This window comes from Phoxinus phoxinus (assembly GCF_949152265.1).
Source record: "Phoxinus phoxinus genome assembly, chromosome: 15".
Taxonomy (NCBI): domain Eukaryota; kingdom Metazoa; phylum Chordata; class Actinopteri; order Cypriniformes; family Leuciscidae; genus Phoxinus; species Phoxinus phoxinus.
In genome coordinates, this window is record NC_136890.1 from 13,664,869 (window position 1) to 13,684,937 (window position 20,069).

Below are 20,069 nucleotides of genomic sequence, written 5' to 3' on the forward strand. Positions count from 1 at the left end.
TTGCTGTGCGGCTGCATCCAATGGAAGAGAAGCTGAGATGAAAACAAAGTCTTTGATTGGCTCCATTGGTACCATAACTTTTTTTAGTTGTAACCAACAATTTAAACCATGGTTATGTATCAATCCATAAAGAAATGAACAACTCCCACATGCTCACTGACAACTCAATCTTCCTAATGGAATAAACATCCAGGTACAAAGCCCATAGTTACTTGCAACAACCGTCAGTCAGATTTTGGCTGGAGATATTGTAGTTTTGGCCCAATCAAACTTGAGGCCTTGACCCTTAAAGGTAACATGATCTCTGAATTATCCCTATTTACTTTCTACACACACTACTTGGCAACGTTTGGAATAAATAGGATATTTAATGTTTTTTTTGTTTAAGTCTCTTATGCTCACAAATGCTATATTTATTTGATAAAAATACAGTAACATTATTAAAATATTATTGTTTTCTATTTTAATCTATTTTAAAATGCAATTTATTCCTGTGATGACAAAGCTGAATTTTTTAGCATCATTACTCCAGTCTTCAGGGTCACATGATCCTTCAGAAATCATTCTAATATGCTGATTTGTTGCTCAAGAAACATTTCTTCTTATTATCAATGTTGAAAAACAATTTAATATGCTTAATATTTTTGTGGAACCATGATACACTACTAAGTTTGGGGAAGGTAGGTTTTTAAAATAACTTTTATTCAGCAAGGACCCATTAAATTGATTTGAATAAATACATGTTTAATGCACTTTTTCTTTTTTAATTATTTCAAATAAATTATTTTGAACTTTCTATTTATAAAGGAATCATAAAATATATCATCGTTTTCACAAAAACTATTAAGCAGAACTGATTATTAATAATTGAGCACACAAAAACAATTAATAATAATTGAGAACGAAAAACAGCTAAATTCAGCTTTGGCCATCACAGGAATAAATTACATTTCAATATATTTTTAAAATAGAAAACAGTTGAAATTGTAATAATATTTCTTATTGTTTTACTGTATTTTTGATCAAATGAATGCAGATTGGTGTGCTAAAAGATTTAATGTTTCAAAAACATTAAAAACTTTTGACTGGTAGTGTAAACGTCAAGATCCATCAGTGAGAAATGAAAATCAAAATTGAACTTTCTATGCCTTCTATTTTTCTGCCCTCCTGAATAATTCCCAGGCACTTCCAGGACACGATGTGCTGAACCCTGTCAACACGTCAGAGAGATGCGGACCCACCGAGATGGCAGCTGCCGCTGGACGTCTCGGAGGAGCAGGGACAAGGCAGACAGGCGTCCGCGGACCCCTCGCCGGGACGCCGGTAAAAGTTCACCAGGCACTTCCTCACAGTTGTGGCCCTGAGTGTTGTCCTGACAGTCCAAACAAACACCTGAAACACCAGGAGAACATACAGAACAACGGATCATTAGCAGTAATATAACAGAATATGACACTTCCTGACTTCCTGAGAGTCTTATGTAAATCATTTATATAAGGTGAGGACTAGTTTAGCACGCTGAGGCTTAAAGAGAACTCGGCCTTTTAAGAGAAGAGCCCATCACTAAAGTTTAAAGTGCTCTCATTATTAAATGTGCACTGGGTCATTTTTTTTGATGATTAGGCCCCAGTCTGAGAAATGCTGTTCTCCAATTAGCATGTATAATATATATATATATATATATAGTATTAATTATATATATATATATATAATATATATATATATCTATATTATACACACATAATATATTATACATTAATTTATTATATTATGTAAAAGAATAGTTACGATCCTTGATTCTGATTGGTTGAGCTGTGTTTGAAGCCATTGTAAAATACCCTAAAAAGTACATACACCAAATTAATATTAAAATAGATATATATTATATGAATTTAGACAGCTAAGGGGGTTTTATGAACTCCACTTTATGTTGTGCCTAATAAACGGCTCTTAGCTGTTCTAAATTCACTGTAAACCACGGCTTCACAGGGATATTTGCTTTGAAGGGGTCATATGATGGTTTAAAAAGAACATTATTTTGTGCAATGTTTACCCAGTTTTAGGTTAAAAAAGTGTTTACACACACTGTACATTATTGTTGCTCCTCTATGCCCCGCCTTTATGAAACACGTTGATTTTTTACAAAGGTCATCGTCCTGAAAAGCGCGGCGTGCTCTGATTCGCCAGTGATCCAGTGCATTGTGATTGGCCCAAAAAACTTCTGTGTGACGGAAATGCCACGTCCATTACCATACTTGGAACATCAGCTCCCAAAGCAATAGAGGGTTTTCACAACACGTCATAAATCCGGAAGTCGGCCATATTGGGCGGCACTGAACGTAAACAATGCCACTGAACTGAACTCGCAAATTTGGCTGATTATTGCTGCTGGAAAATATTAAATTAACGTCGTGTTTTTGGCTGTACTAAACTGTCGCACCGGGAACAACATTTCTATAGACTGACAAAAGTTAAGGTTAAGGAGAAGAGTGCAAAAAAGTAGTTCACTATGGCTACATTCACACTGTCAGTCCAAATCCAATTTATTTTTTAGTCTGAACCTATGTCGGGATAAGACACAGAAGGAAGAATCATAAATAAATGTAACAATGTGTTCAGTAGTACATTAACAGTGCAATCCATGCTGTTGTTTACATCCGAGTATCTCCAATATGGCCGCGCATCCGGGTTACTGACCAAACCGTGACGTATAGGTGCAAACCCCTCTATAATGACGTGATAATGTCAACACTACCTTATCAACCCGAGCCCTAATCTGACCAGGAAAATGCAGAAGACCAAGCTGATCGATCAACTTTGCCAGCGCAAATGGACCAGAACGTATCAGATTGGTAAGGTTTTATTTCATTATTTCATAATTCATCTCCACGACATGGCGGCGCCGGCGGCAACAATAATACAGCGAGAATAAAAGTTACGCCGTCTTTCTTTGCGTATACATTTGGGCGGTGTTATGAAACTCTGCCCCCACACACTGACGTAGATTTGTGGGGACGTGTTTGAACGAAGCGTTTTAGGAAGGCGTAGCCATAGCTAAGCCTTAACTTTTATAAAGAATATATCTTTGGGTTTTAGACTTTGAGCTTTGTAACTCTGCAGATCTTATACTTGCACTAACAGCTATAACACACTAAAGAAAAAGGAAAACATGAAATCGCATCATATGACCCCTTTAATAAACTAATGTTGCATGCAATTTCATGCTTAAGTATATGAATGCAAATTAACAGATAATATTGAGCTTCATGTGATTTAAAAATGTTTATAAATATAAATGAAAACATCAAAGTATTACGCTTGGTTCAAGGGGAATGTTAATATGTTACAAGTTTTTTTTGTTTTTTTTTACAGTTTAGATTTTTTCTTTTATTTGATAAGAATATGAAATCTTGTGTCATTATATCTTCATTTTTTTCAGTTCTTATGTTCACTTTGTATGTTAGAGTTCAATTAAAAAATGTCATTCTTTGTTTTAGTTATATGAAAATATATCGCTTTAGCTTTATCACATCTCAATCTGCATATTACTGTTATCCAGTAAGTGTTCTGCGGGGAGAAAGAAAGAAAGACCAAAAGGCTTTGTGTAAATGCGCAGTATTCATCTGGCTCTGTGAGTTACTGCTCGTCTCGTGTGTGTGCGTGTGTGTGTGTGGTATTATGCTGCGGGGCGGGTGTGAGTCTATGAACTGTAAGCAGTCTCCGGAGATGCTGATTGGGTTTTATGACTGAGGAGGGCTGTAAATCTGACTGTGGCTCTCCGCATCGGGGGAAAGGGAACCAGCTACCATCTGCACACACACCGCGGAGAGAGAGAGAGAGAGAGAGAGAGAGAGAGACAGGGACAGATGGGTTCCTAGACACATGCACTTGAACATGCAGTTGACAAACATATCTATGGCATCAGTAGACTGAGGCCCGGGTGAAATGATTTAAGACAAACACGTCTACACTTCTCAGATGTCAGCAGGTTTGCTTAACAAATTAACACACACACGCGCACACACACACACAAGCATGAGCCTTATGTTGATAGGGTTTTTTGGTTCGGATTCAAATTGAGGTTAATTAAGCCGTGGTTGCCTAGGATACAGGGAGGAAGAGAGAAAAGAGAGGGAAGTGTGGAGGATGTTGTGATGAATCGCTCTAGGTGAGTCAATCGCAAATCTGTAGATATTGGTTTAAAGAAATGGCTCACCCAAAAAGAAAACCGTTGTTTTTTATTCATCTTCGTGTCATTCTAAAATAAAAGTATCATAATCTTCTTGCACAAAATGTATATGAATTAAAAAATATGAATAAATAAATATTCAATTCCAAATATATATCTAACTGTAGATCATCTGTTTTATTACTTGACTACATTAACAGATCAATAGTTTATTTTGTATTTTAACACTTTTTTTATTTAGATTATATTATATTATGTTATGTCATATATGAACCAATATTGCATGCCATTTCATGCCTAAGAATATGAATGCAAAAATTAACAGATAATATTAAGTATTATGTGATTTTATAATGTTCATAAATCAAAGCTTCAAATTTATTTTTTACATTCAGAACTCCCTATAAGGCTGTGAGTATTTAAGTTTTTTTCTGGTTTTATGTTAGATTCATATTATGTTTTATAATAATAGGAAGTCTTGTGTTTGTATATCTATAGCCCTGTTTATACCTGGTAGTAGATGTGTTTTGGTCGTTTGGATCACAAGTAGATGAGGGAGGCGCGTACGCGTTTACAACTGGTGTTTTAATCCGGCTCTTTTGTCGACTTTCAACCACTTCTGTCCTGATTTCTTTGAGGGGAGGGTCTATGTGCGGGTAATTATGTGGGCTTTTTCAGATCTTGAAATGAACGGGACCGGAGACAACGGAAATAAAGAGAGCAGCAGCTTTCGCATCTGTTCTGAAAGCCGCAAGACTATGCGTGTTAGAAATCAGGAATGGTGAGAAAACATTGTGCTTGGTACATTTTTCGTCTTCAAACCAAACTTGGGTCTTCAGCCGACAAAGTTTAAATCCTGTCTGCGTATGGCTAGCGCACTTCCTATAATGTTTAGGCATTAGGTCAGTAGGCGGACAGTAGGTGGTCTTTTGTGGCTGTTTGAAAGCATTCGACCACATGAGAGTTTACACTACGAAAGCAATCTGGTCGAATGTGTTTTCGACTACCTCTGGAAGTTCTCGAAAAGGGTTCTCACTACTTGTTACAATATTTGTTTTGACAAACTTTAATGTTACATCAGTCATTCATGTTAGTGCTCGGCTAACGTATGCACTGTTATTGATACAGTTAATGATACAGTTCCCGAATGTGCACAGCAATAAATTAGAAATATACACATTGGTTTGTTGATGGACATACTCTTGTTAATGCTGATGGGGAGGAATTACAGCTCAATCCTCTCATAATGTTCCTCAAACTGAGTAGTGTATCACTGAGAAACGTCCAGCTCGAGTCGTCCTTGCGATGGAGGTTCGGGTTGAATAATTAGTTCTTCCAAAGTTTCATTATCGGACTCTCGCTCAGATTGATATGGTAAAACCTATGCCATCGTTACTGTCTTTACAGTGTGTACAATCGCTGAGCTGTAGGAAGCCTCCGGACAGAAGTTCATATGGTAATGGGCGTTTAGCTTCCGAAATCACAACAAATCTGACCAATCAGAGAAGAGTAGACTCGCGGAAAGGAGGGACTGAATCATCTGATGATCATTGAGAATGTTTGAGAATCATTGAACAATGTGGTGATGTGCAATTTATATTATGTGAAAATTAAAGTGTTTTTTGATATTTGATGCATGGAAATCTGTTGTAGGAGACTCCAAGACAAAATTAGGAACATTTAAAATAGTTTAAATTAAACTTTAATATTCAATGTAGAGACTTGAAATGATGATGAAAGTGTGCTGGGCTGACCTGACTGAGGGTGGCAGTAGGTGGAGTGGTTGTTGCATCGGCACGGTTGGCATCCTGTGCTGCTGAAGTGGAAGAATCCAGGGTGGCAGTCGTCACACTTGGGCCCGTATACACCTATCTTGCACGTGCACATACCTGAACTGCAAGAGAGAAAACACACATGACCAAATCTAAATCTCTGCTTGACAACAATTATGACACTGGCAGTCTGGAAATTTTGCCTTCTTGTACAGACAACAATAGCTCCAGCTCCCAATGTCCTCCTTGTGCATCCAGTTTCTGTGGTCTCTTGTCTCTCACACACACACATGGCTTTGCCCTAGACAGCTAACAACCCCGGTCTAAACTGCAGTCGTGCACACTTTAAAGCAGTCTAGACCTTTCATTTTTAATTCCACCATTTCTACATGTGGGTACACATGAGAGACCTGTGGCCCAGACCACGTTTGAAACCATCTGCTGCTTCAGACCTGATTCCAGGAATCCCTCTGTCTCTCTCCGTCTCTCTGTCTCTCTCTCTAACACTCACACTGATTGCGTTTAATCTTTACTGCCTGTAAAGTCGTCAACCCAAAATAACAGTAGTCCGAAACTACTGAAGCTGTTGGAATTGTTGCATATGTAGGAAATCACAGAACCAGAGTAAATCAGATCCTCAGAACAAAACCAAATCGCCAAAATAATCTCACAGGGAACGATCAGCTTACAGTTCAGCTACTGTATGTAGAACTAAAATCACTGCTATCATAATAAAAAAAAAAAATTATTTAAAAATTTCTAAAGAAATTGTGAGTGGTGCTTGAAAAGCTAAGGTGATTAGTGTGATGTTATGCAGTTGCTAGGGTGTTCTGTGTGGTTGCTAGGGCATTGCTAGAAAAATGTCCAAGTTGCTGCTAAGTGGTTCTGGGTTGCTTTTAGCATGATTGCTATGTAGTTACTAGAGTGTTCTAGGTGGTTACTAGGTAGTTTATATGATGGTCTGTGTGGTTTCTATGGCATTGCTATTGTCAATTAGCTGTTAAGTTGTTCTGATTGGCTTTTAACATGTTTGCTATGTAGTTGCTAAGGTGCTCTGTGTGGTTGTTAGGGTATTGCTAGGGGGCTCTGGGAGGTTACTAGGTAGTTGCTATAATGGTTTATGTCGTTGTTGGGTGTTTGTCAAGTAGCTGTAAGGTGTTCGGATTGACTTTTACCATGTTTTCCATGTAGTTGCCAAGGTGTACTGTGTGGTTGCTAGGGTATTGCAAGGGTGTTCTGGGTGGTTGCTAGGTATTTGCTATGATGCTCTTGGTGGTTGATAGGGCATTGCTAGGCAATTGCCAAGTGGCTGCTAAGGTTTTCGGAGTGGCTTTTAGCATGTTTGCTATGTGGTTAATTGGGATGTTCTGTGTAGTTGTGAGGTTGTTCTGTGTAGTTGCTATAATGTTCTGGGTGTTGCTAAGGGCATTGCTAGGCGATTGCCAACGTGTTATTTTCAGATTGGCTTTTATCATGTTTGCAATGTATTTGCTAGGCTGTTGCTAGGCGATTGCCAAGTGTCTGCTAAGGTTTTCTGAATGGCTTTTAGCATGTGGTTGCTAGGGTGTTGAGTGTAGTAGCTAGGGTGTTGCTATGTTATTGCCAAGTGGCTGCAAAGATTTTCTGAGTGGCTTTTAGCATGATTTCTTAGTTGTTAGGGTGTCCTGTGTGGTTGCTAGGGCATTGCTAGCTGATTCCCAAGTGGTTGCTAATGTGTTGGAGTGGTTTTTAATATGTTGCAATGCAGTTGCGCAGGTATTTAAGGTGGTTGCAAGATGGTTGTCTTTATGTTTTGCTCCTATGATTGCTCCTGTATATCCAGGGTGATTTGTGACATGGCAATTACGGCTCAGGTGATTGACCATAACTGAGCATCTTTTAGCAAGGACGGCAAATTTAAAATTGTACTTCAGGGGGATCCTGTGCCCACAAAGAAACTGCAATTGAGACGAATGGGAATGCTAACATATAGCTAGATCCAGGTATTATAGACCTACGTATCAGCAATAGCAATAGTGATGCTTGTCTTAGCAAGCCCACTAATGACCCCTTGTGCTTATCACTCTTTTATTTTGCTGATTATCATGTACTTTAATGGATGCTTTAGCCCTTACTCTTACAAAACAGTCATTAGTAGACTCCCTAAACACTCCTCCATATCCTACAATCATACACATACTCACACCCCAGGGCTGTTGCGTTAGGTCTGGGGTGAAGGTTGAGGCGAGGAGGGGCTTCCAGGGGTTGTGTGATTGGTTTCTGTGTATGAGTGGAGCGAGTGATAGATGAGAGAGGGGCGACGATGACACCCGTGGGACAAGCTTAAAGTGCTCAGCCATGCTGACAGGATCTCAACACTGGAAACCCCAGAAAAACAACAACGGCTGCGATAAAAGAGCTGACTATTAAACCAAAAAAATAAAAAAGAGATCTAAGAGGAAAAGAAGGAGATTTTGAAAGAGAGAGAAAAGAGGGTGTAATTGAAAGTGTATTTAATTATATATTGTAATAGAGTAATGAGTTTTAAAGAGAAATGTGAGTAACTGTCATTAAAATAGCATAACAAACTATAGATGAATGGTCCTAAAAATAGGGGCAGGAACAACATCATCAGTGTCATCACCATCCACCCACATTTGCAGACTGATTGTCGATACCATATGGAAATTGTGACACTTCTTCTGTTCCGCAGGGATGTTTCCTGTGGCGCATCAAAGAATCTCACCTGCCCTGCACCTTCATACACTCACACAGTCTGTAATCTGAATGCATAAATACAGACACACGTCCTGAATTATATATTACTGGTCTAGCAGAAACAGGGGAGTGAAGTAAAGCAGAAAGAGAGACAGAAGGAGAAAAAGACAAAGAGCGCTACACCCTCTTTTGAAGACACCATTAGTAATTTGACCTGAGTGAAAATGAGGTAGTAAGGGACAGACGTACAGTTTTATATAATATATATAATATATATATAGTGTGCTTGTGTGTGCATTATATTTTTACTTATTTTATTGTTTCTTAAATATATATATATATATATATATATATAGAGAGAGAGAGAGAGAGAGAGAGAGAGAGAGAGAGAGAGAGAGAGAGAGAGAGAGAGAGAGAGAGAGAGAGAATATACATATCTGAAGTCTACATTTTTGTTGCATTGTGGCATTATTTTCATGACAAATTAGCATATCTCTCCTGATTCACAGTAGCCAGCTGCCAAGCCTAAATTATTCAAACATCTTATCATTATTGTTATATAAAAAAATATATGTAAAAGTATAAGACAATATTAGTAACAGTTATTTGCTGCCATGAATTTAATGCTGATTTTAATTAAAAATCATTGTCAAGAAGACAGGATGATTTTTATCTATGTGACCTTGGATCACAAAACCAGTCACAAGTCGCACAGGTATATTTGTGGCAATAGCCAACAATACATTGCATGGGTCAAAATTATCGATTTTTCTTTTATGCCAAAAATCATTAGGATATTAAGTAAAGATCATGTTCCATGAAGATATTTTGTAAATTACCTACCGTAAATATATAAAACATTTATGTTTGTGAGTGAATGCAGCACAATCGCCAACATAAATGGACAACTTTAAAGGCGATTTTCTCAGTGTTTTGATTTTTTTGCACCCTCAGATTCCAGATTTTCAGATAGTTGTATCTCGACCAAATATTGTCCTATCCTAACAAACCATACATCAATGCCATACAGCTTATTTATTCAGCTTTCAGATGATGTATAAATCTAACTTCAAAAAATGACCCATGTGACTGGTTTTGTGGTCCAGGGTCACATATATTAATACAATAATAAGAATTTAATAGGAAATAGTATGTAATTATCTTCACAATGCAAATAATGCAAATAGTCACAATGCAAATAGATAAATAAATGTTACAATGCAAATAGATAAATAGAATAAAATAAATAATGGTCCTAATTAGACCTAATTTTCCTTCTTCATTTTATCATTTCTTATATTTTCTTATCATTTTGTAGTTGAATATGATTCTCCTTTCCCTTGTTGTCATTTGAGGAGAATATGGTCTATAAGTCGGTTGATGCAGTTCCCATTCACCAGAAATGGTGTAACAGTTCCTAACATTTTCCTAAAGTGTGTTGCCGCCACAGATATATGTATAAAAAAAAAAAAAAATCTGCATTGTTACCTAACACACATCCTTTTAACATTTGTGGGGTGTAAGTAGATACACTTGCACTTGCTGTGGGAGAGAGTGTGGGTGGGTGTGTGCGTGTGCACGGGCCAGTAGACAGGTTACCATGGTGATGGCTCGGCACCCTGAGCATTCTGAGGGAATGAGACTGAGGTGTGACATATATGACCTATCAATCACAATCTCCAGAGGAAGAGCGCGGGAGATCAAGAAAGAGAGAAAGACCGCCTGTTAACATTTTAATACAACCCGGAGAAAAGGGTTTTTGTGGCGGATGCAAAATACAAACATCTGTCCTTCCTAAAAACACTACGGATTCAAAAAACGAGTCAGTGAGAGCATATAAAGATGCCTGTTTCCCAAATACACACACACACACCCACACTGTATCACACACAAACAGTGATTATCAAGGTCAGATAATGATCAATCACACGCCCTTCCCTTGCATTCACATTCATTAGCAGACAGACCCCTCGTCTGTGTGTCTGTGGGACATAGACGGCTCTCTAAAGCCAGCTGTTGAACAGAACCATTCATTAGGGTGGCACATTTAGCATTTGTGTAAACACCAAACAGGGCGGCGTTTTATAGCATCATGATGCTTATCTAAATCCAACCACCCCCGTTCTAGTGAACAAATTTAGCCTTATTGAAAAAGACGTGTATGGATATAAACACACCATTATGTATTAGGAAAAGCTGATAAAAGCAACTTATAAATGGCTGTATTCTACAAAGCCAGCTACTCAAACCCGGGCTGGCAAAATATGTAGGCTATTTGTTGTGATAATATCAGTAAAAATACTTGTAATACCGGAAATAAACCTGCACAGACTCTCAGGCACGTGGCATTTTGGTATGGACAGGTCATTTGTAATATGATACACCATCACACAAGTGTCACATGATATTTCACAATAAATATTTCAGTCAAGCATTACACTGGCAAGTCAAGTAACTATTTGCAAGTTGATTTAACTCAGATCTTTGATTAAAGTATCATTGTTTCCACTTAATTATTTATATTAAGTCGACCAAGGTAGGACATTGGACCTGAATACATTTATAATGTTACAAAAGATTTCAAATAAATGTTCTTCTCTATTCAGAAAATCCTATATAAACATGTTTCGAAAGCCAAATACATTACTTATTTGAGTTCTATCATTTAAACTCTATAATTGAGTTTAATAAGGATCACACTGTGAATTAATGAAAAATGTAACTGACTTAAATAATAAGATATATTATAATGAGGTGTTAATTAATCAAAACTATTTAATCCCTTGTCAGTAGCTACTTTTACATGAACACATGGAATTAATTCCGATCGATGAATCCGAACGTAGTGTTTACATGATCACTAAATCCTGCCCTGCTCCACTTCTCAGACGATGAGTGGAAGGAACTTTTAGACTTAGACAACACTCATTTATGACACTTAATCAAAGACTTTAGATAAACAAATATGGTGCACTCATATTACTTTGAACGGGAGACAGCGCAATATGGCGGAATAAGTTCCGCCTTCTATTTAAAAGACCCAATCGCCAATTGGTAAAGTCTTTGAGACAGTTGTTTGCCAGATTTCATTGGCAATTTCCAATATAAAATTTAATCGTAAGCTTGGTGAACAGCTTTGAAGAATTTGATGTTATAAAATTTTTATTTTAATTTAGCCAATTTATTCCGATTGACGTGGTTACATGTCACTTTTCCCCCCGGCTGTGCTACTAGTCTGATTACAATAGGATTATTAAAGTCCATGTAATTGCAGCTAGTGACTGTGCTTGTTTGAATACAAACCCTTATAATTTGACACACTAAAAATGATCAAACAAAAACAATTTGAAAGCAAAAATCGACCAGCATCAAGAAGCGCAGCCAGATTTTAGCTAAAGCACATTAAAGCACTCAATGCAGCCGGCTTGACACATACTATATCATAATAGCATCACCAGGGGCATCCTTAATCATTTGGATTGGTTGTTTATGTGTGTGTACGAGTGTGTTTTCAGAGAGAGAGACCGCGTTGAGCAGGCAGCAGTAGCAGAAAGCTCATTAATGTTTCAGAGACCCTGGGGCAGATCAGCTGCATATTAACTAGGTCAGTGTTACACAACGACTGGATCCCCTCTTCCCTCTCTTTCTGTCTCTCCGCTGCCATGGAGATGCCAGCATCATTCTCCTTCCTGCATTCTTCACAACCATGACAACCGTGGAACCGGGGTGCTCTGAACCTCGCCTGAAGCTTTTAAAGTGAAAGGCTTAGATGTTTTCCTGAAGGGGTGTAGAATGCATGGAAGATTTGGTTTCTAAGCAACTGAAGTTGTGCAGATAAAACATTTACTTGTCTTGAATCATACTTTACTGACTTACTTAAACCACACAGGACTATATTAGCGATGCATGATATTGCGGCCACCTTATCGGTATCGGCTGATATATGTTCATTTTTAAAGGTAAAATTTAAATTTTGCATTCAAACGAATAGTGCTCTCTAGCGCCTCGCTTTTTCAAATGCGTGTTGCAAATACGGTAGCCGTTATGTACCAAGAAGCTATGACAACATGTATTCCAATAGCACTTCATCGAGTTTAACTATACATGTTCTACTGGTATGCTGATATAATAAATTACACAACCAAGCAATGAAAAAAAGCTTGTAATTTAGACCATGACATTGACCGTGACCTGTTGAGAAGAAAACAGGCAACTATTAGCTCTTAGCTCTTTCCACCTGGGAAAAGCTATCCCGATATTTACCCTCGTTTTTTGAATTCGCCGGTCACGTTTCCTTTTAAATTACATTTTATGTTTCATTTTAAATGTTTTGCTTTTTTGTGGAAACGCGTTGAGGTAGGCTAGTGATTTTTCTCCCTCTCTACCATAATAATTTTTCAAGATGGCGGAACGACATCAAAGCCTCCATCGACTTACCCGTCCCATGTAAATAAAGATAAGAAATTCTTCGCTTACGAGGATATTTTAGCTAATACAAAACTTTAAAAACTACACAGTGTACCTTTAATGTTATCATTATCGGCCTGATAAGAAAATGTGGCCGATATATTAAAGCCGATAAATTATGGATTATTTCCTTCAGCTGAGACAATTCAGATGCGCACAGTTCGCCATAATTGCTTGAAATATCCAAACAGGAAAATACAGTTAATATAGGCTACATACAATTATAATTGTGTGCTTGGGACATGGCTTTTAATGGTGAGACATTTGTTTTTGTAATCAGGCTGTCAAAAATCATATAAAAATGTGGATTTAGATTTATCGGCCAATATATCGGTTACTGACTTTCAAATAGAGAATAAAGAATCTTTCAATAAAGAATTATTGGTATCGACCAAATTTTTCATATCGGTGCATCCCTATTTTGGATATGCCGTACAGTGTTTACTAATTGGTGACTGATTTTGGAACAATTCATTCCAGTCATAAAGTCGGCATAAAACTGAAATTGTTGTGACCCCCACACTACCTAAATCTTGCATCAACAAAGTCAGATGCACACAAAAACACACAGCTGGCCATGGATATAAAGCATGCAGAATATACACATTACAAATCAAGTCATGAAATGCATCTCTTCTGTTGCAGAACTGCAATCACCACTGTGAGATTACAACAATCATACACATTCTCTCCTCTGGAAATTTGCATATAATTTGTGTACATCACACATGCAGTTCTTAAATGTGTAGATGCATCTTAACATGGGCACTATGCCATTCATTGGGAAGCTAATCTCTTTTATGAATAAAAAAAGCCTTGGGATTTCATTAGGATATGCTAATATAAGAACTCATAATATTCAATTGACTCATATTGGCTATTATAATTTCCCTGAGGAGCTCTTGAGGTATGAACACAGTAGGAGACCAGCCTTAGCGGACCAATGGTTTCACAGACAAAACTGTAGCCATCCAAGTACAGTTAGTATAATTAGAATTCTTATTAGAAGCTTTATTACAAGGATCACGCAACATCAAAGCTTTATTGCGGACTTAAAATATGGTGGTCGACCTGAACAATGACTGACTTGTTATAGCTAGATATCAACTCTTTCTCCAGCGAATCAATGCTTGGGTGGGTTTTGAAAAGGTATAACAGATCATAAAACTAGACCTTCATAATGTGAGGCTGAACTAGCATAATATGCTGCAGTTCAAAACTGATATTACTTGAGCAGTCGGCTAAAATGATTCTCAAATACCCAACAAAACCGTACATTTGTCCTTAAAGAAATGTCCAAATTTAGACTTAATCCTGATTATGGAATCATGGTTACTGGCTCTAAAAGCCAATTACTTTACGGCCTCATCCCAAAACAAAGCCAGACCACAACAATCTGCTCCCTGCAGGGAATGTCATTTAATTAGGCTCAAACTGGCAATACTCAGCATGTCTCTCTGTAAACCTAGAAACAGTTAAAGCACAGGACAGATATGCCAACAGGAAACTGATATGTCCTCAAGGTTTTGAGAAGGAGCAATACGGGATTGAGCTAATCTGCCTGATTATCTGTTTACTTAACTATACTTTAGGGAGAAAATTAGCTAAATCTTACAAGACTCTGCCGTTATCTGGGAACATTCTCAAAGGATTCTATATTCATATAGTAAATGTTTTCATTTTAATCTAAAAGAGTTGAGGAATCGAATTTTACAAAGATTTCTGTAAGACACTGAAGACTGGAGTAATGGCTGCTAATAATTTAGCCACCAAAGGAATAACATATATTCAAATAGAAAACAGTTATTTTGAATTGCAATTATATTTCACAGAATTACTGTACTTACTGTATTTTTTATCAAATAAATGCAGCCTTGGTTTTAGATTTCTAATTCTAAATCTGCAAACTTGCAAAAAAATAGCAAGACACATAAGAATGTAATTTTCCCACAATGCCTCTCTCACCTGTCACAGCTTGAGCTGTCTGCACCGAAGGAGTCACATGCACAGGGCAGGCAGCCGATGGTGCCGTTGGTGAAGTGATCTTCCTCGCACTCTTCACACTGCAGCCCCGTGTAACCCGGCATACAGTCACACTGACCCGTCTCACGGTCACACTCATCAGGGTCCGACACTCCTTCACCGCTGCAGTTACACACCAGCTCTTCAGAGGACACACAGACAAAGGATTCCTTATGAATTTTTGACAACCAAAGAGGGGCTATGTTAAGATCATCAAATATTGATATAAAGTGCAGACAAATTCACCCCGGCCCGTACACGCTTAAACATAAAGGTTCTTTATAGGCATTGATGGTTCCATGAAGAACCTTTAACATTCATGGAACCTTTCCATTGCACAAAAGGTTCTTGATAATGGAAAAAAATTCTCTAGATTATTAAAAAGTTCTTCACACTAATAAAAAAATGGTTATTTTATTGAACGGTTCTTCGGGGAACCCAAAATGGTTCTTCTATGGCATCGTTCGAAAAAACCCTGCCCCTTTTGAAACAATTATTTCTGCTGGGAATAACTACTCTTTGTAATGGTTTAAGACCGCGTTTCCCAGACTTTTTTGTCTTACAAACCCTCAAACGTAACGGACGTAGGCCAGTAAGAGCTGTGTGTGTGAACCTCACTCCCCTGCCCTCAAGATGAGCACTAGTAACTAATGCTAACAGTTGCGGTCTTTAGCGTCCTTGTTAGCGTGCCCGCCTCCCACTCCGAGTCCCGCTCGGAGCGGGTGGAGTTGGACCGGTTACATTTGGCGCCGTGACCCGGAAGGGAGTGAGGTTTAGGGGGATGAGTGTAACGTATAGGCCAGTAAGAGCTGTGCGTGTAAACCTCAATCCCTTGGCCTCAAGAGGCGCTCTAGCGACTGACGTTAGAGGCTGCTGTCTTTAGTGCCGGTGACCCCAGTTTAAATTCCGCTCGGAGCAGGTTGAGTAGAAACGGTCACACAAAGATCCTTCACTACAGGCGCGTTAGGTTACCCTTAATTTTAAGGTGATGTAGGTACATTGTACTTACTCAAATAATTGCTGAGTAATATTAATTAACTACATGTACTTACTATATAGGGTTAGGGTTTGGTTTAGGTTACTTGCAATTGTGCATAATTTTCTGTTATTACTATAGTAAGTACATGTAGTAACATGTAACTACGTCACCTATAAAGACACACAAAAAACAATCGCACTTTGGGAAAAAATAGGTTCACAAACTTGCTCCGCTTCATGCTTGTTTTTTTATTTTTTATCGTATGTTTTCGCAAGACTCAAATCATGCAAATTAATACGAATTTCTTGTCAATTCATTAAAATGTTAAATAGTTATGGTTTCTCTTGAGATCGGGTTGGTTTTATACACTGGAATAATCGTTAACCTAAAAACCTGCTTACATCTAATGTGGTAACATCTAACTTAATTTTATTCAAGTCGAAAATATTATTTAATATCACTGAATGAACCAAAATATATCAGGTTACAACAGCCAAAAAATAAATAAAGAAAATAAATGCAAGGGTTAGAAGTAGGTGAAAGTACAGTAGCTCCATACAATAACAACTGCAAGTTACTATTTTTGCAGTGTAGTGTAGGTTTAACAAAGCAACATATTTACAAGTGCACCCTTAGGGTACACATAACCCTGGTTTAAAAACGGCAACTAAAGAAGAAACCATGATGAATTGTCATGCGTAGAGTGTTCAAACATAAAGCCCAGTAAATGCAGCACTCCTGCTCGGTAGTGAATTTCTCCTTCAAGTTCAAGTCTGCTACGCATCACTCTACTCCATCTTGCCGATCTCTGCCAGCTATAAAGAATGATTCCCTCCAGCCAGATTCTTTGATACTCATTAAGTTGATATTAGACTGAGAGAGTGCTGATATTTAGCATGCAGGAGAGGCTGTAGAACCACAGAGGAAGAACACAACCTCTAAAGGCAAATCAGTGACATTATATTTCAACATGGCAGCTAATTCCAGCTCAAGGGAACAAGTGAAGCTTGTGTAATTACAAATCTATACCAACTGCAATTAAATCGAAGAGGATTTTCCAGAAGTGTTGCTGTAATATTTAAATATTGATCTAAATTTAGGCAGGAAACTATTTGTCCCAGCATTTTTTTAGTTAACCAGCAACACCTCGACGTCGAGGCCAAATTAGAATAGGCTTATAATTTAATATTTTCTTTTTCTATTGTTTCTTTTCTTAACACAACTAGAGACAGTTGAGAGGGCCTGGTTTAAACGTCATGAACACCAGCTCTGTCTTGACTATGTGCTAACTTGCTAGAACACAGATTCTGTTTGCTAATGATCAAATGTGTTTGATCTCAAAAACCAAAGTGGGCTGCATTTATAAAAATGTAAATCTGAAAGAGCACATTTGAATCCATCTTTCATGTAATACATGTTTTTATTCATCAGCCTTTGTTCATCTGCGTGTACCCGAAGCAACCTCTTATCCCTTAGAGGGAACGGTCTATTCCCTTTGGTGGTCATTTAGTTCAGGGGACAGAAATCAAAGCCAGGCGAGGTGTTAAAGGAACAGCTAATCCAAAAAAAATAATTCTGTCATCATTTATTCCCAGTCATGTTGTTCCAAATGCTGATTTTTCTTCCATTGAACACAAAAGGAGAATTTTAGTAGTCCACTATTTACATGCAATGAGTTCCCATGGGTACAAAGGCTTCAAGCTTCAAAAATTAAGCAAAAACACCATAAAAACATCACAAAAGGTGTCTGTGCAACTCATGCATGATTTTCTGAAGCTATATTGGAGAGCTTTGTGTGAGGAACAGGCTGAAATGTAATGTGTTATTTAATGAAAATCCAGTGTAACCGGATCATTAGCCCCTTTCACACAGTAATCCCAGTAAATTACCGTAAAATTACAGTCAGTTTAATGTCATTTAAGTTGAAATTACTTAAACATCAGAGTTGATTGTACTTAAAAATGTAAGTACTGGTAAATACACAAATATGCTGTTTACACAAGCAACAGAGTTCTGGCTTGTTAGGCTGGTTCTCGGGCGCGTAAGTTAGTGCACACACAGTATTTGAATACACACTGCAAACCGAGGACACACACACCCGGAGCAGTGGGCAGCCATTTTTGCTGTGGCTGCCTGGAGAGTGATTGGGGGTTAGGTGCCTTGCATGCTCAAGGGCATCTCAGTCATTTCCTGCCGGTATTGAGAATCGAAACCGCAACCTTCGGGTTACCAGTCTTGCTCTCTAACCATCAGGCCACAACTGCCCATAGAAAAAGCTGCAAGAAGTGGTGCAGCGGTCAAAGAGATCCATTTAGCACACATTTACATTTACTGGTAATGTTACAACTTCTTGGCAGAAGCATTTTACTGGTATTTTTTTAAAAGGTCCTGTTCTCAATCTCACACGATCTGGTAAATTTACCAGTAAATACTGTATGTGTGAAAGAGGCTTGTGAACTCACATCAGACATCAGATGATGAGCTAATCAAATGATTCATTAAAAAGATCAAACTCAAAAGAGTTATTTGTTCACTCATGAACTCATGTACAAAAGAATGAAAAGTCACATGATTAGAATGACATAAAACGCTAATGTTGTCCCTAACTCATATTACTTTTCTTTCTTTTGTAAATAATGAATTGATTTTTTTTTTTAGGTTATAGCTACGTTTTTTATTGTAAAAAAAAAAGAAAAAATTAAACCTTTAATCAGCAAGGATGCATGAAATTTAACCAAAGTGACAGTAAAGAAATGTATAATGATTCAAGAAAATTATATTCGAAATAAATGATGCTCTTTTAAACTTGATATTTATCAGTGAATCATGAAAAAATCGGTTTCCACAAAAATATTAAGCAGCATTACTGTTTTTAACATTGATAATAATAATAAATGTTTCCAAATCAGCACCAAATAAGCATATTATAATTATTTCTGAACGATCATGATGCTGAATATTCAGTTTTGCTATCACACAAATAAATTATATTTTTTAAATTATTAAAATATAAAACTGTTATTTTAAATAGTGATAATATTTCACAATATTACCATTTTTACTCTATTTTTGGCCAACTAAATGCACCCTTAGTGAGTACAAGACTTCTTTCAAAAGCATTAAAAAAATCTTACTGTCCCCAGACTTTTGAACGGTTGTGTACATATAGCCTAACAACACAATAATCAAAGCACTCAAACATCTATTTAGAACATAGTCAATGTAATGTTACCAATAACATTAACAATGGCATGTTCATTCTGCAGTCTAATATGACAGATCAATGAACTCCATTAAGAAACCAGGCGTCTTTCTGTGACTCTCTCATGCCTTCATCCCCAAGATCCCATTTTAGCAGATTTACTGCGCTAGGTCACACAGAGGGGCACCTGCCGAAAGGGAAAAGCATCATTTGTATGCACCGACAGACACACCTTCTAACACACGGAGCTGTGGAGTGTGTACGTAAACACCTTCTGCTCCTGAGGGGGGCTGTGGAGGGTGCGGATAAGAAGCTTACAGATCCCAGTCCGACAGATTATGCATACATCCATGTAAATGAGGCTGCCGACCAGACTCATCGCTTTATGACAAAATCATGAAATGATTAAATATGACAGTGCGCTTACAACTGAAGCATCTGAGAGGATGAACCTTTGATGTGAGGTAAATGCTTTATTGACCTCAGACGTGACACGATAATGAACCATCAAGTAAATAAAAACATGAACTAATCGTCGTTTACTGTGAAGAAGGGTGCCGTTGAATAGGGGTCGTTCGATGTTATATGAAGCTAAAAGACAAGACGGACACTGGGTGTCAGACAACAAAAGAAAGAACACATGACAAAGGTGTCAGTGTGAAAGAGTCGGGACAAACATATTCTTCTGCACATTAGTTCCAGTGGGAATGGCACTCATCCCACTCTGGCACACTTGAATCA

At 37.7% G+C, this 20,069-nt stretch overlaps 1 protein-coding gene across 1 annotated transcript in view; it reads right to left on the reverse strand.

Annotated features, from left to right (window-relative positions):
* The window catches only part of LOC307011711 (multiple epidermal growth factor-like domains protein 9), a 35,199-nt gene that overhangs the window by 11,550 nt on the left and 3,580 nt on the right, over positions 1 to 20,069 (reverse strand). Inside the window, 4 exon segments of the mRNA XM_079637694.1 lie at positions 1,242 to 1,341; positions 1,343 to 1,392; positions 5,944 to 6,083; positions 15,091 to 15,289. Coding sequence (XP_079493820.1) covers positions 1,242 to 1,341; positions 1,343 to 1,392; positions 5,944 to 6,083; positions 15,091 to 15,289 — 489 coding nt within the window.